The sequence below is a fragment of the Nyctereutes procyonoides genome, unplaced genomic scaffold, assembly GCF_905146905.1.
Source record: "Nyctereutes procyonoides isolate TBG_1078 unplaced genomic scaffold, NYPRO_anot_genome, whole genome shotgun sequence".
NCBI classification, from domain to species: Eukaryota; Metazoa; Chordata; class Mammalia; order Carnivora; family Canidae; genus Nyctereutes; species Nyctereutes procyonoides.
Window position 1 is genome coordinate 29,877,991 of NW_026575024.1, and position 17,178 is coordinate 29,895,168.

General features: G+C 39.2%; 1 protein-coding gene across 3 annotated transcripts in view; it reads right to left on the bottom strand.

Moving 5' to 3' along the window:
- DNAAF9 (dynein axonemal assembly factor 9) overlaps window positions 1-17,178 on the bottom strand; it is a 142,521-nt gene that overhangs the window by 79,012 nt on the left and 46,331 nt on the right. For all 3 annotated transcript variants that reach the window (XR_008661222.1, XM_055300540.1, XM_055300531.1), the window contains exons 8-12: window positions 14,724-14,822; window positions 10,177-10,232; window positions 5,674-5,809; window positions 2,191-2,272; window positions 1,285-1,321 (exon numbers count right to left, since the gene is read on the bottom strand). Coding sequence is in view for 2 of the 3 variants with exons in the window: in XM_055300540.1 (XP_055156515.1) it covers window positions 1,285-1,321; window positions 2,191-2,272; window positions 5,674-5,809; window positions 10,177-10,232; window positions 14,724-14,822 (410 nt within the window). In the remaining variant the exon portion in view is untranslated. The remainder of the gene's footprint in view (window positions 1-1,284; window positions 1,322-2,190; window positions 2,273-5,673; window positions 5,810-10,176; window positions 10,233-14,723; window positions 14,823-17,178) is intronic.

Below are 17,178 nucleotides of genomic sequence, written 5' to 3' on the forward strand. Positions count from 1 at the left end.
TAATTCTGGGAACTACTATAGCCTGGGGATCATGTATTTATAAAAAGATCCTTAGGGATCCCTGAGTGGCGCAGCGGTTTAGTGCCTGCCTTTGGCCCAGGGCGCGATCCTGGAGACCCAGGATCGAATCCCACGTCAGGCTCCCGGTGCATGGAGCCTGCTTCTCCCTCTTCCTATGTCTCTGCCTCTCTCTCTCTCTGTGTGTGACTATCATAAATAAATAATAAAAAAAAAATTAAAAAAAAAAAAGATCCTTAGATGATTCTTTGTGGCTTGTCACTATTGGCCTTTGGGAAGCACTCATCTAGACTCAGGTATTTTATGCAGGAATATTCAGCTAGGTAATAATAGAACTCAATTATGTTCATATTTTGAAGAAAAATTCCTTATTGGAATTCAGTTGTTGCAGCATTGTTATAGACTGAATTGTGTCTTTCTAAAACTCATGCTGAGCTCTAACCCTCAATGTGATTGTATTTGGAGGTCATTAAAGTTAAATGAGGTCATAGAGTAGGGACTTAATCCAATAGGACTGGTATCCTTATAAGAAAAGGAAGAGACACAGGAGATATTTGTTGCTCCACAAGAACTCAAAAGAAAGGCTGGGTGAGGACACAGCAAGATGGTGGTTGTCTGCAACTCAAGGAGACAGGTCTCACCAGAGACTAACACTGCTGGTACCTGGAACTTGACACTTCTAGCCACCAGAATTGTGAGAAATTTAATTTCTGCTGTTTAAGTGACCCAATCTATGATATTTTGTTATGGCAGCCCAAGCAGACTAACATAAACATTAATGAGTTTATTTCTTATCTTTGGTTTCCTGTCATAAATGAGGGGAGTGAAGTCAACACTAGGACCTTTTTAAATAATGTGCAGCCTGAGTTCAGATCCCAGCTCTGTTCCTTAAGCCTAAGAGTCAAATCCAGAGGAGGAAACACTGCTCTGAGCAGACGAGGTTTCACATAGATTCTCCCAATGTTTCAGGATATTTTATTTTTGGGAAAGCCCCTGATAAAAATATATATTATGTAGAAGATAATATTAAGAATTACGCCATTGAAATGCATGAGTTTGCAGGTAGGAAGTCTGTGAGTTCTGGAGAGAGGAGTGCATAGCAAAGCTGGCAGGACTCCAAGCTGAGAGACAGGGTCTAAGAAACCACAGCTCTGTTCATCAAATGTCCTACCCACTGCTAATCTCAAAGGAGTTAGACAGGACAGCCACAACTTGTAAGTAACTCAACTTTGAGAAAGAAAAAATAAATTAAAAATGAACACTTACATTTGTTCAGTTTTCTTGGGCAGCTTATTCTCATCACCTGTGAAAGAAGACCAAGAATTAAGTGTGGCAAGATCACGGGACATACAAACACTTCACAAGGAGGTTAGAATTTCTTAATTCAAAGGAGATGTCAATACTACATTTTTTTTCTTTTGGATTGAAATACAGTACAATCACAAGCAACAGCTTCTCCCAGTGTCCTCTTAGACTTTTACTCTTGACACTGATTTTGACAACCCACTCATTATCACCCCTAAACACCAGAGAAGACAGGGAATCTCTGGAAAGTTTTTGCCTTTATTTTTAAATTTTCAAGTTCAGAGGTATAATTAAGTAGGCTCAGTTTTGACTCTTTATCATCTCCTTAATTAGGTGACTCTTAATTATCATGTTTCTTTCAGAGTTTTCCAGTCTATATGGCAACACCCAGATGAAAACCTGGTTTCTGGGCAGCCCCAGTGGGCCTAATCTTTCTGGATGGCCCTGCAGCATGGAGCCCTTGCTCCTGTGAATATTTCCAGTTCACAGGTACTCTTCTACCATGGATCTTCTTCACCAGAACAGCAGGCACCTGGTTGACTCATACAAACTCCCACTGTAGCCCATATCTCCTGCTGGAGATATGGGACTTACTCATCTTTGCCTTCCCTCTGACACTGATCACATGGTCTCACAATGTTTAAACTATATACATGTTGAGTTGATAATTATTCCTCCTGAAGTACATTCTTTGAAAAATGTGTTAGGCGTATAAAGTCTCCATCTAGAATCAGAGAGGGAGTTGGAAGCCTACAAATTGGGTATCATGAGCTTCTGAGGAAAGCAGTAAATTATGGATCCATTTCTAGTTTATGGGGGAAATTCTTCATTAGGAAAGCTGATGAGATGAAAATTACAGGGACTTACCCAAGTAAGGAATGTGAGTAGCTCCAAAAAAGTATGTTCTTGAACAAGCAAGGGGTCCCTTTGGTGAGACGCACTGTACTACCTGGATGTCAGAGAAAATATACAAGTGAAAAAAGGAGCAGGGACTCAGGTGTGTACTATTTAAGAACGAAAAGTATATAGTTAGTGGAAATCAGTTTTATCTCACCAACTGCTGATTTATTATTTTTTAAAGGCAAAGGGGAAAAGATCACCTTTAACTGTTGTTTTTCTAAATGTATTTTGTGTTGTTTTTAACCTTAGCTATACTGTGAGGTCATTGCTAGGTCATCCCATGATAACAAATTCACAACTAAGAAGGAAAAGAGGAAATGTGCTTGGGTTTTGACTGCTACTAAGAGTCCAGAACTTTCAAAGTGAGAATCTTGGCTGACAGGATGGGCAGATGTGTGGGGGCAGCTACAAATTCAGGAAAGGAGGGTGCTTCCCAGGCCCCACCTTTGTTTGTAATTCTTCTCTGTACATAGGCCTTGAAGAAGAGAAAATAAGTTCCCTAGATTTAAAAATTTTTATTCTTCTTCCCTGTTTAATTTATACAAAGATGAATATAGGTGTCTTCTTCTTTTGAAAATCCAGCATCTCATGGTTCCCATAATATCAGTTATAAAACACAAAAATGCTATCATAAGAACTAAAGGAAAAAAATTAGTGCAATATATTAAAAAATTGCTAAATGTGACGCAAATATTCATTCATGTTCAAAGAGTCACAAGAGAAAAATGCATGGCATTTTTCTGTAATATTGTGAACACTGTGAATCCAAGTTAAAGATGTGTAATAAGAACTTGTTAGGGGGCAGCCCCCGTGGTGCAGCGGTTTAGCGCCGCCTGCAGCCCAGGGCGTGATCCTGGAGACCCTGGATCCAGTCGCATATCAGGCTGCCTGCATGGAGCCTGCTTCTACCTCCTCCTGTGTCTCTGCCTTTCTCTCTCTCTCTCTCTCTCTCTGTGTGTGTGTGTCTCTATGAATAAATAAATAAATAAAATCTAAAAAAAAAAACTTGTTAGGACTACTCTATAATTTACCATAGTGAATGTGATCAATATTGCCATGACCCTAAATAAAAAAATGCATGTACGTATTTCTAATTGTTGGTTGATAGGCATATTTCTTCAATAAAACATGTTTCTTGGATTTCAAAATTTCTATTAAAGTTTTTTTTTTTTTAAAGGTGCCATTTGGGGATCCCTGGGTGGCGCAGCGGTTTGGCGCCTGCCTTTGGCCCAGGGCGCGATCCTGGAGACCCGGGATCGAGTCCCACGTCGGGCTCCTGGTGCATGGAGCCTGCTTCTCCCTCTGCCTGTGTCTCTGCCTCTCTCTCTCTCTCTGTGTGTGACTATCATAAATAAATAAAAAAAATTAAAAAAAAAAATTTAAAAAAAAAAAATAAAAAAAAAAAAAAAATAAAGGTGCCATTTGTTTCAAACCTGCTTCCTTGGATCCTATCATAAGTTTGTTTAAGTATAGATTAGTATCTAATTTATTGACATGTTAAAAGAAACTGGTACAATAGATTTTACATATATAATGTACAACTGCTCAGATTATCTGGATTTGCATGTTTTACATGTCACCTACTAATCTGCAAATTATTCACAAAGGCACAGAAATGGAAAGGTTAATTATGTTATATTGAAAAAAGAGATGAATGAAGATGAAAGGTCAGAATCCAGGATCCCCCCAACCCCATCCCACCACAGGACCAGATCTCAGGTAAGTTCCGTGACTTCATTAAATTTCATGTTTATTAAATAAAGATCCTCAATTATAGTAAGTTATATAAAAAGAATTTGCTAAATTAAAAAAATAGATTATTTTTAAGAGCAGTTTTAGGTTTATAGAAAGAAGTAAACCCAGAGATGTGTGGGTACTGTGTACTTTAGGAGTTTCCCACTCTCCCTCTAGTCCACATTCAGCCTCTAAGAATTCATCAAAAGTATTCTTTAAGTGTGGTTTCTGTTCCAGGTAAGCAGGCACTAGCTGTGACTCTCTAGATTCACCTCTCTAGATCTTGGAGTGGGTTTGCTTTGATACTTCAGTTCTTTGATGAGTATAAGAAAAGTTATTGGTTTTCAGTTTTTCAATTTTTTTCTTGTAAGGATGGGAGAAATGATTTCCAAGCTCTCTACATGTTAGTGCTGAGAATGTAAGCTGCCCTGGAACTTACTTAAATTTTGCATTTTAGCAGACCTTTGACACTGTTTCCATGGGTGAACAGGGGAGCATGTTGCTTTGTTGAAGCTAAGTCCAGGTTCTCCACACAGCCTCTACTGACATCCAGTGTGTGTGTGTGTGTGTGTGTGTGTGTGTGTGTGTGTGTGTGTGTACACAAGTTATTTGTAAGTGCTGGGTAAGAACAGGAGTTCAGATTCTCTGGTATTCCTCTACTGATGCCACCCTGGCTTAGGAGAGTGACACACACTCTGGGTAGGTGGTGGCCTTGTCATGGCTGAGTGGTAGTAAAAGTCCTGACTCTTCCCGGGCCTCTAATGATACTACCCAAGGAAGAACACCTTGTTACTGCTGGGTAGGGGTGGATGTTGAGGCTCCCACGTTCTTTACTGATACCGCAGGGGTAGGGAGGGCTCGTTGGTGCCCAGTGGGGATGAAAGTCATGGCTCCCTAATGGGCTTCTCTAACACTAATCCTAGCAGGGGTAGGGTAAGGCAATGGTACCCCATTATAGACTGGTAAGGTGGATACCTAGGTTCTTCACTTAGTCCATATTAGTACAGGTAGATGGAGATGCAGTTTTTTTCTAAGGGTTTTGGCTGGAATAGAGTAACGGTTGTCTAAAAGTTTTCCATCCTGCTAGGCTGTCCCCTCCCTAGTCCTTCTGCCAGAGAGAGCAGAAGGGGCTTTTTATGTCTGTGTCTATTGGCATTTCTGGGCTGTCAGTTTCTCTGTTTCCAGTATGGGATATATATAAGCATTTTGAAAATACTTAAACTTCTACAGCCTTTTATAACACCAGAGTCTCCTATTTCAGTCTCATCTTTCCTTTAAAAGAATGTAGCAGCAATTTACCACCAAATGCAAAAGTCTTATCCCTGGCACGCTCAATAAAAGAATAATGATCCTCAATGTTTATGTCCTGAAATGTAACAGTCAAGACACATCAAACCTTGGTATAAGTCTATTTGCAAGTTAACTTAAAATTCTTATTCTGCTGACAATAGTTCTATGACAATTTAAAGAGTTTAGTTTGAGAAAGTATTTTTTTAACCTTTTTCCTTCAAATATTTAAAAATTAAACATGATGTTTTCAAATTATACCTAGAACTTACATAAAAATACAGTCAGTTTGCAATCACTTCTCTCACTCCAAAACAATTTCAAGTTCAAGGTTAAATCAATATGCTAACTGGAAAGCTTCCCCTTATTCTCCCCTCCTCCTTATTTAATAATAAAACCAACTGAGCACCAGGTAGTCAAGCCACTCACCATGTGTTTGGCAAAGCTCCCACTGGGACCAGTGCTGCGTACCAGATGCCCTTCAGAAGGGAAGTTAAAGTTGCCGGCATTCAGATTTTCTCGTGTGGAATGATTACCAAAGAGAACAAATGGCTGCCTGTTAGGGCTGGAGTGGCAAACCAAAAACATGATTAGAAAAGAGTCCTAGCCAGGGCAACTTCTCAGCAAGTGGGCTCTTGGGGTTTTCAGGGTGGTGTTATGTGGTCCGAGTCAAGTGGTCAATATAGTCCCCCTCACACTCCTTGCTTGTTGGGAAGCGATGCCAGATGTCTCTGACTCCTACTAACCCACAGGGACATTTAGGGACATAACTAAATCCAAGCGGGTTTATAATTTCAGCTTGTTCTATTTAAGGAGAAAGTTCCATTAAGTCTGCTGTCCATGATGGAGAGATGGAGCAAGATTCCAGATTTTTATGATAGCATTTTAATAGAAATTTTAAAGGATGACAGCAGTTGTGATAGGCAGACAATAGAGGCATAAACCATTCGGGAGTAGCTTTTAGGATGGGAGGAAGAGAGTGGGGTTGCAAATGTCTCACTGCCATATCCACTTACCCTGCATGCATCCCTTCTTCTGTCTCATCTCTTGGTGAGACTTGTCTTTTTATTTTAGTTTTTTCTTGTTACTTTCTGCTCACTTCTCAGTTACTTCAATTGACCCCTAAGTCATTTCACTCCAATCACTCTTGCAAAAGTCACCAAGTGACTTTCATGTAGCAAATAGCAAATCCAATTTTAGTATATGTGCTGCCAAAGCGAGCACGCAAATAGCATATCCAATGGATAGGCTTCAGGTTGACCTTCCTTGGTCTCTCAGAAGCACCTGGTACCCTCTCCCTGCTAAAGCTGTTGTGTCTCAGTCGTCAGCCATTCTCCTTCTCTATCTGCCTCTGAATATTCCTAGGGTTTTATTTTAGTTGCCTGCCTTTCCTCTCCTCTTTCATGATCTACCCAACACCTGTTCCCTTTCCAGTTCTTGCAGTAAATAAATGTCATCATCATTCATCTAGGGACTGAGCCAGACCTGAGATACCTCCTTAGGCCTCCTTGACTTCTCCTGCCCCTTACCTTTTTTTTTTTTTTTTAAGATTTTATTATTTATTCGTGAGAGACACAAAGAGATAGAGGCAGAGACACAGGCAGAGGGAGAAGCAGGCCTCCTGCAAGGAGCCCGATATGGGACTCAATCCCAGATCCTGGGATCACTCCCTGAGCCGAAGGCAGATGGCCCAACCACTGAACCACCGAGGTGTCCCCTGCCCCTTACCTTCCAAATCCAATCAACCACCCACATTTCATTCCTATTTGTTCATTTCCCTCAGTTCACATGGTCACAAGCCTCATCCATGCTGCCATCATTTTTTCTCCAGGCAATTGCAATGCTTCCTCACAGCGACCCTGCTTCCATTTCTGCTCTCCTATAATCTATTCTCCACTGTGCAGAGAGGACAACCTTTTATACATGCAAAGCCTTTAATGCCTTTATGTTATTTTCAGAAGGACTGAAATCTTTCACATGGCCAAAGAAGACTTGCATGGTCTGGCCTGGCCAACTTTTTTGTCTCCACAGGAGGCCACTTACTTCTAACTCTTATATTCCACCAAACCCATGTTCTTTTATGTTCCTTATGCTCTCATCTCAGGATGCTCTTCTCCCTTAATCATCTTTTCTTTTCTTTTTTTTTTTTTAAGATTTTATTTATTCATGAGAGAGACAGAGCGGGAGAGAGAGGCAGAGGCACAGGCAGAAAGAGAAGCAGGCTCCCTGCAAGGAGCCCGATGTGGGACTCGATCCTGGACCCCAGGATCATGCCCTGAGCCAAAGGCAGATGGCTCAACCGCTGAGCCACCCAGGCATCCCAGTCATCTTTTTTTATTTTTTTTATTTATTTTTATTTTTTAAAATTTATTTATGATAGGCACACAGTGAGAGAGAGAGAGGCAGAGACACAGGCAGAGGGAGAAGCAGGCTCCATGCATCGGGAGCCCGACGTGGGATTCGATCCCGGGTCTCCAGGATCGCACCCTGGGCCAAAGGCAGGCGCCAAACCGCTGTGCCACCCAGGGATCCCTAGTCATCTTTTTTTAAAAAAAGATTTTATTTTTAAGTAATCTCTACACCCAACATGGGGCTCAAACCCACAACCCTGAGATCAAGAGTCACACATTTCAATGACTGAGCCAACAAGGCATCCCTTCCTTAATTATCTTTACTCATCATTCAGATTTTCCCCTAGAGAAGGCCATGTTCGCCAGCTATGGTCTTCACAGTGCCATGTTCTTTTCTCCTTCATGGCACCAATTAGAATTTGTAATTACGTGTTTTTTTTTTGGTGAGGTTGCCTGATTAATGTCTTACTTCTCTACGACACTATATACACACTCCATGAGGGCAGAGACCATGACTGGTTGTTTATTTTTCTTTTTATTTTTTAAGTAATCTCTACGCCCAACATGGGGCTCAAACTAATGACTCTGAGATCAAGAGTCAAATACTCTACCAACTGAGCCAGTTGGGCACTGTGGCTGGGTTTTTTTTTTAATCATTTATCTCTTACTTAGGATGTCATATATTCTCAAAAATAGTGATTAAAGGATATTTTTAAAAGATAATTTCTGCTATGGACTGAATGTCTGTGTTCCCACAGAATTCATATGTTAAAATCCTAACACCCAAAGTGATGGTATTAAGAGGTAGGGCCTTTGGGAGGTGATTAAGTCATAAGGGCAGATCCTACATAAATGGGATTATAAAAAAGGCTCTTATAAGAGAGGCTCCTGAGAGATCCCTTGCCCTCCTCTCTGCCATGTAAGGTTATAGTAAAATGACTATAGTATCTAGTATCTAGTATCTAGTATCTAAGTATCTAAGTATCTAAGAGGAAGTATCTAAGTAAGTATCTAAGAGGAAGTATCTAGTATCTAAGAGGAAGAAGTGGGCTCTCACCAGACATTGGATCTGACAGTGCCATGATCCTGGACTTCTTAGCCTCCAGAACTTTGGGAAATAAATGTTTTTTGTTTATAAACCACTCAGTTTATGGTATTTTTGTCACAGCAGCTAAATAGATTAAGACAGTTTCCTTTAGGGCAGCCCAGGTGGCTTAGAGGTTTAGTGCCACCTTCAGCCCAGGGCGTGATCCTGGAGTCCCGGGATCAAGTCCCACGTCAGGCTCCCTCCATGGAGCCTGGTTCTCCCTTTGCCTGTGTCTCTGCCTCTCTCTCTCCTCTCTGTGTTTTTCATGAATAAATAAATAAAATCTTTTTTTTTTTTTAAAAGCTTTTGCTTTCTTTTTTTTTTTTTAATTTTTTTTATTTATTTATTTATGATAGTCACACAGAGAGAGAGAGGCAGAGACATAGGCAGAGGGAGAAGCAGGCTCCATGCACCGGGAGCCGGACGTGGGATTCGATCCCGGGTCTCCAGGATCGCGCCCTGGGCCAAAGTCAGGCGCCAAACCGCTGCGCCACCCAGGGATCCCAATAAATAAAATCTTAAAAAAAAAAAAAAGTTTCCTTTAACCCCTACCCTTTCCTTAAATTGCTCTTAGTGTGTGTCATGTGGAAAATTCTTTACATTTCTTTGTATTATTCTTAAAAATACCTCCTCTTAAGCTTTAGGCAAATAGGGGCTCTTAAAAGTAAATATAACTCTGATTTTTTTTCTGAAGCTTAATTCAAACTAAGTGACTTTTCAGGCAGAAAAAGATGACCCTGAGTTCCAGCCAGAGCAATCTGTCTCATTTCAGATTGGATTAGAATTAGGAAAGAAGGGCAGCCCAGATGGCTCAGCGGTTTAGCACCTCCTTCGGCCCAGGATGTGATCCTGGAGACCTGGGATCAAGTCCCACGTCAGGCTCCCTGCATGGAGCCTGCTTCTCCCTCACCTGTGTCTGTCTCTCTCTCTCTCTGTGTGTGTCTTTCATGAATAAATAAATAAAATCTTAAAAAAAAAAAAGAATTAGGAAAGAAAAGAGACATCTACTCTCATCTCTCTAGCAGAGGAACTATCACCAGCTGGGCCCTCTTAATTACCATGACAAGAGAAGTGCTAAAGAAAACACTTCAAGAAGACAAATGCAGCACCCCAGATTGCTGGGGCTGGGCCTTTATGCCAGGGTTCTTTGACTCCCCACAAAACGCTATTCATCCTGCCTAGCCCTTGGACATTCTGCTTTCTAGCTTTCCTGGTGTAGGGATGAAAGAGAAACTTCCTTCCTTTACATTTCAGTAAGCTACAATGTTTTAAGAGCTAGTTTGCTATAAAACTGTATTTTAAAAATATATATGTATATAAATACAAAAGTAGTGAAACGGATGACTTTTCAGAATATGAGTTTCTTACCCTGTGATGACTAAGTCAATCTGTATTTTCCTGACTATACCTTCTGGACTTAGATGCTCTCTAAGCAAACCCTTAGTCGATCTGGTTTTCTCTATTATTATTTACCTTCTTCCCCAATAAACTTACCTGTTTTCAGTTATATGGCTGGAGATCATTCCATGACTGAAGTAACTTCTGAATGGCTAAAAAAAGACAACATTGCATATGTTAAGATCAAAATTTTATAAAACAATCACAAAAACCCCTCATATATGTACAGATGTAGGCAAGTAGGTATAGAGTGTGCTATGTGTTTGAGAAGGAGATGTTTATAGATTATTATAAGACCATGGAAGGACATATGTGGTAGAAAGCAACATGAATTTTGGGGACAAGTAGCAAACAAACAAAAAACAGCAAAAAACAGCAGAAGAAATGAGGCTGCAAAAGAAAAAGGTGAGGAAAAATTCTTGTTAAATTTTAGAATTTTTAATTACTGAAAGAAAATAAGACCAATCATCATCTATGGCCAAAGTTACTAATCATGTAAGAATTTTCCTTCTATTAAAATTGTGTTTCTCTACATTTCTAATAAAGGAATATATATTAATTTTAACTTACTAATTTAAAATCAGCATTGAGAACAAATCCATGGAATTTAGAAGTATACCAAAAGAAGTTTCTCAGGAAACCACAGAAGTACTTCTTAGCCTGAGTGTATAGTATTAGGCTAAATACTAACCAAAAATTAATATGTAGCATCTATATCAAAGGCGTTAAAAACTCCAAAAGGCAATTTTAATCCACTTAAATAACATCTATTGTTCTCCCCTCACCCTGATTATGTAGGTAGTATATGCTTATTTTAGAATTTAATAAAAGCCACCTATTATCTCTAATAATTGCTAACATTCTGGTATATTTTCTTTCTATTTTTTTTCTACAGTACAACCGTAGTATATAGTTGTACCAAAGTCTGTTAAATAGCCCTCTATTCTTGGAGATTTATATTGCTGCTAACTCTCTCACATCATAAATAATACTTCCAAAAATTTTATTTGCAGCTCTGATTATTTCCGTAAAGCAGATCTGGAAATTAAATTATAGGGTAAAAAGGCAGAACTATGTTGCCAAATTGTTTTTCAAAAAAGTTTTATCAAGGGCAGCCCCAGTGGCTCAGCGGTTTAGCGCCGCCTCCAGCCCTGGGTGTGATCCTGGAGACCCGGATGGAGACCCACATCCGGCTCCCTGCTTCTCCCTCTGCTTGTGTCTCTGCCTCTCTTTCTGTGTCTCTCATGAATAAATAAAATTTTTGAAAAAGAAAGTTTTATCAATATACACTTCCACTTACAATATATAAGTGTGTCTATCTCAGGGTATCCTCATAAGCACTGGTGATTAAATGTTCATTTAGAAATATATTTGCCAAGTTGATAAATGAAAAATGGTATCTCACTGCTGTTTTATTATACATTCCTTTGATTTCTAATGAAATAGAGTATTTCAGATATATTCAATGGCCATCTGGATTTCCCTTTGGTTAATTGTTTACTTATATCCTCTGGATGATCATCAATTGGAGTTTTGGTGCTCACAGATCTTACTAATCTGCAAAAACTCTTTATATATTAAAACAGCTAAATTTTGGGGCACCCTGGGTGGCTTGGTCGGTTGGGCATCTACCTTTGGATTGGGTTATGATCCCAGGGTCCTGAGATTGAGTCCCACATTGGGCTCCCTGCTCTGTGGGGAACTTGTTTTTCCCTCTCCCTCTGCCTGCTGCTCCCTCTGCTTGTGCTCTTTGTCAAATAAACAAATAAATAAATAAAATCCTTTAAAAAATTAAATAAAATAGTTACATTTTACTGAAGGTTCACCATGTAAATTGTGATAGACACTTATCTCAAGTAATCCTAATAACTTACGAGGTTCATTCAATCACAAACTCTTCTAGTTCAGTTAAAAATACTGTACTAATACTAAAATGGGAAAAAATATGAAAATAAAATATAAAGTGGCCTTCAAATATGAAAAAATGTTCAAGCTTGCTCCTAATTAGAAAAATACTATTTCTTAAATATGAAACTATGAAACTTAAAAAGTGTGACAATACATCCTGTTGGTGAGGCTGTGGTGAAACAGGTACTCTCATATAGAGCTGGTGGGAATGGAAACTGGTCAACCCTTTGAGAAATCTGGCAATAGCTAACACAACTAGATATGCACTTACCTTTTGACCCAGCAATCACATTACTAGGTATACAAACCTCCAACAATATGAAAACACATAAGCACAAAGTTATTTACTGTGGCATTGTTTGCAATGGTAGAATACTGAAAACCTAAATAAGCATACATAAGAGAATGGTTGAATAAATTAAGATAAATCCACACAATAGAGTAGAATGAATCATAACAAAGAATGAAGAAGACCTCAATGAACTGGCTTGGAGAAAGTTCCAGGATGTATTATTGTTGAGTGAAAAAAAGCTAAGTGGAAATGACTACATGTATCTTGTCCTTCAATGAAAGAAACAAGAGAAAATACACATGTATTTGTTCATTTGTAAAAAGAAAAAAAAGTAAATCAGAAATGAAGAGAATTGTTACCTACTGGTAGTACAGTAAGTGGAAAATGGTGAAGAGAGGGAGGGAATGAGAGAGGGGGCTATAGGAAAAAAGTAGTGATATGTTACAGAATATACCTTTTTGATCTTTCATTCTTGGAACCAGAGTAATGAGAGAAGAAAAGAGAATCCAGAAAACGGAAAAGGGCATCAGTGAGATGCTGGACTACTTCAAGTGGCCTAATGCAGAGGTAATTAAGAGTTTCTGAGAAAAAGGTGGACAGAAAAAATGTCTGAATAAATAATGGCCAAAAGCTTTCCAAACTTTTTTTTTTAAAAAGATTTATTTATTTATTCATGAGAGACACAGACTGAGAGAGAGAGAGGCAGAGACATAGGCAGAGGGAGAAGCAGGCTCCTCGCAGATCCCGGGATCACAACCTGAGCTGAAGGCAGGCGCCCAACCATTGAGCCACCCAGGCATCCCAAGCTTTCCAAACTTGATGAAAACTATAAATCCACAGATCCAAGAAGCTCAACAAAAGCCAAGCACAAGAAATGAAGAAACTGCTCAAAACCAGTAATAAAAGAGAAAATCTTAAAATCTGCTACAGGAAAAAAAAAAGACATGTACAAAGGAATAAAGAATAAAAATAAAGATGAATATTAAAGAGGAGACAGAGCATCTGGGTGGCTCAGTCTAATGGTTAAGCATCTGCCTTTGGCTCAGCTCAGGTCATGATCCCAGGGTCCTGGGGTTGAGCCTTGCATTGGGCTCCCTGCTCAGCGGGGAGTCTGCTTCTCCCTGTGCCCCTCCCCTCACTTATTCATTCTCTCTCTCTCTCTCTCTGTCTCAAACAAATAAATAACATCTCTTAAAAAAAAATAAAGAGGAGAACATCAAACAATGCAAGGGAAAAGAAAGACAGTCAAACAGCATCTTCCAGGTACTGGAAAAACTGTCAACCAAGAATTCTATACGTGGCAAAAATATCTTCCAAAAATGAAGGTGAAATAAAGATATTTTTTCAGACATATAAAAACTGGAAGAATTCATCATCAGAAGATTTGCACTATGAAAAATATTAATGGACACTCTCCAGGGAGAAGGAAATCATACCAAATGGAAATCTAAATGTAAACAAAGGAATGAAGAGCATCAAACACAATAACTACAAGGGCAAATACATAAGATTTAAAAAAATTTTTTTAAATTAAATTTTAAATTATTTAAATCTTGTTAAAAAAGATTAAACAAAAAAAGATTAAACAACATTAAAAAGAGAACTGACTGCTCAAACAAAAATAATAGCAACATATTGGTGGGGTTTATAACATATGTAAAAGTGAAATGCATGATAACAACAAAGATCAACACCAGATCCAAAGGTTAATGCAGTGCAGGAGAACTGAGGACTAGCAGTGCAAGCTCAAGTGTAAGCTCAGGATTGCTCTTCTGATCCTTCCTGTTGACTAGCTTTGGTTCTTGATCTAGATACCTCAGTTTACTTATGGAGTAAGTGAGTCTTACATTGAATCTAGTAACTTTACATTGTTTGCCTGGAAAGAAAGCTTACCTAGAGGTTCGACTGAGGAAAGGTATGCTACTCACATGTGGAGAATTATTTCTAGGTTTATTAACTAGTGCCTAATAGCATTCCTTGCTGCCAGAGGTACCACCACACTATAAAATGAATATCTTTCTTGTACAGAAACTGGCACAGAAAAAAAATCTTTAGAGAGGTTAGCAGGTTGGAATGAGGGTTAAAAACTTCTTTACAGGGATCCCTGGGTGGCGCAGCGGTTTGGCGCCTGCCTTTGGCCCAGGGCGCGATCCTGGAGACCCGGGATCGAATCCCACGTCAGGCTCCCGGTGCATGGAGCCTGCTTCTCCCTCTGCCTGTGTCTCTGCCTCTCTCTCTCTCTCTCTCTCTGTGACTATCATAAATAAAAATAAAAAAAAAATAAAAAAAAAAACTTCTTTACAGCATATAACAAGCTTAAGGAAATAATAGCCAAAACATATTAGGATTGGTAGTATTGTATTCTGAAAAAAATTAACAAAACAAAAACAGAAACTATAAATAAGTTAATCAACTTTTTCTCTTTGACCCTTTCCTTACATACCTCACCCGCCTGAGATTCAGAAAGCTCCAGCAGGAAAGGAATTTCTGTGTCAAAATTAGCAAAGAAGCTAGTCCACTGATGTTCAAAAGCCACCAAATCCTAGGAAGAAAATGAAAAGAATAATGTGTTTGTTCATATTAAAGAGTACTTTAGAAAATCAAAATCATGAAACTGTATCAGATATCAAAATACCAGACCATTTAAATATATGTTTTAAAAGTTAATAGCAAACTACAGATAAGTGTTATCACATAGATGAATCTCAAAAATATTATGCCAAGGGAAAGAGGCTAGATATAAATGACCACCTGGTATGTGCTCTATTTCTATGAAATATCCAGAAAAGGCAAATCTAGAGAGACAGAAAGTAGATTAGTGGTTTGAATGAGGCCAGGCAGGGATAGAGGTTGACTGCAAATTAACATAGGGAGCTTTGGGGGTTGATGAAAATGTTCTAAAATCTGATTGTGGTGATGGTTGTATAAATCTATAAATGTCACTAAAAATTACTAAATTGTACACTTAAAACTGGTGAATTTTAGGGTATAGAAATTACAGTCTAGGGCAGCCTGTGTGGCTCAGCAGTTTAGCGCCGCCTTCAGCCCAGGGCGTGATCCTGGAGACCCAGATTGAGTCCCACGTCAGGCTCCCTGCATGGAGCCTGCTTTTCCCTCTGCCTGTGTCTTTGCCTCTCTCTCTGTATCTCTCATGAATAAATAAATAAAATCTTAAAAAAAAAGAAATTATATTCTAATAAAGTTGTTTTTAAAAAAGGACAGTAATGACCACCCAGTGCCTTACTTTAGCTGGAGAGGGGGACCTATTTATGAGGTACCTAAAAGATGGTATATCCAGTGACAAAAGGTGGTCACATCAATAAAGCTTTGTTTAAGGACAAATCATAACCTCAGTTAGGAGTTGAGTGGTGCCATGGATGGCCCAGAGCCCTCTGCTCTCTTACACTCTCCCCTAGTGGCAGTGGGAGAATTGCAGAACTCTGTGTCTCCCAGTTGACTCTCCTCTTTGTGCAACCTCTCTCTGTCCCCCACCCCAGCTGCTTTTCAGCCTCCTCTCTGAATTCACTCCTGTTTGCAATCACCATACATTCCTTTGTGCTTCTGGCTTTCCTCTAAAACATCATCAGTTAACCAAAACACATCAGCTATGAGTTGCCTAAGATACTCAAATAACATCTTTGTCTTACTTGAAGTTGCTAATAATTTGTACTCATATAAGTCATCTTCACTGTCCATCTCACACAGTGCGTTTATATACTGGGCACTGGCGTAGTGCCTTGCCCACAGGCATTCTGTTTGCTGCACTAAAACCAACTGGCTGGATCTATGCTCTCCTCCATTCTCTTCCAGTTGATAAGTACTCAGACTTATGGGCTCTGTGTTACCCATTACTGAATCTACGTCTGGCCCTAGGTATAAAGCACAAAAAAGGACTTCTGCTGGGAATATCTGGTATAAACAACATTCTTATTAATGGTTCCACTGCTTACTGCCCAGATGATCTATAATTTAGATACAGATGTGTATGTGTATACATATCTCTAAAGTTATTTTCAGTAATCATGTAGGTTTTTCTGATATTGTTTTCTGTATATGTTTTATATATAATGTGGGATAAAAAAAAAATCAGCTATATCAGCCCAGGTGGCTCTGCAGTTTAGCGTCACCTTCAGCCCAGGCAGGACCTGATCCTGGAGACCCGGGATCAAGTCCCAAGTCGGGCTCCCTGCATGGAGCCTGCTTCTCCTTCTGCCTGGGTCTCTGCCTCTCTGTCTCTCTCTGTGTCTCTCATGAATAAATAAAATCTTAAAAAAAAAAATAAGCTATATGTGTATGTATATACATACATACGAAGAGACAAACACAGATAATGTCCTAACTGTACCCACTGAAGAGATCCAGAAACAATGACCAAACCAATACCAGTGAGCATTTCTAGTACCTAGACTGTTGTGCTGAAATACCATTCCTCACTCAAGAAACCGGAACTTACTAGAGAAATGATGGATTCAGATCTGGGACAGGAAATGTATAAGATAATCCAGAATATCTTGTCACAGTTTGTCTTAAAAAAAAAAAAAAAAAGAGGAGTGCTTGGGTGGCTCAGTTGGTTAAGAATCTGCCCTTGGTTCAGGTCATGATCTCAGAGTCCTGAGATGAGCCCTGCATTGGGCTCCCTGCTCAGCAAGGCATCTGCTTCTCCCTTTGCCCCTCACCCCACTCATGCTCACTTTCTCTCTCAAATAAATAAATGAAATCTTTTTTAAAAAAAAAAGTACATATGTCTAACTGATTATTTTGTGAACAGTCATTGATATGCAATCCTTAGATCTTTAATTCATTAGATCCTTTATTCAGCATTGTAAAATGATAGTATTCCAATTCTGTAATTCCATATTCCAGGGATGCCTGGGTGGCTCAGCGGTTGAGCATCTGCC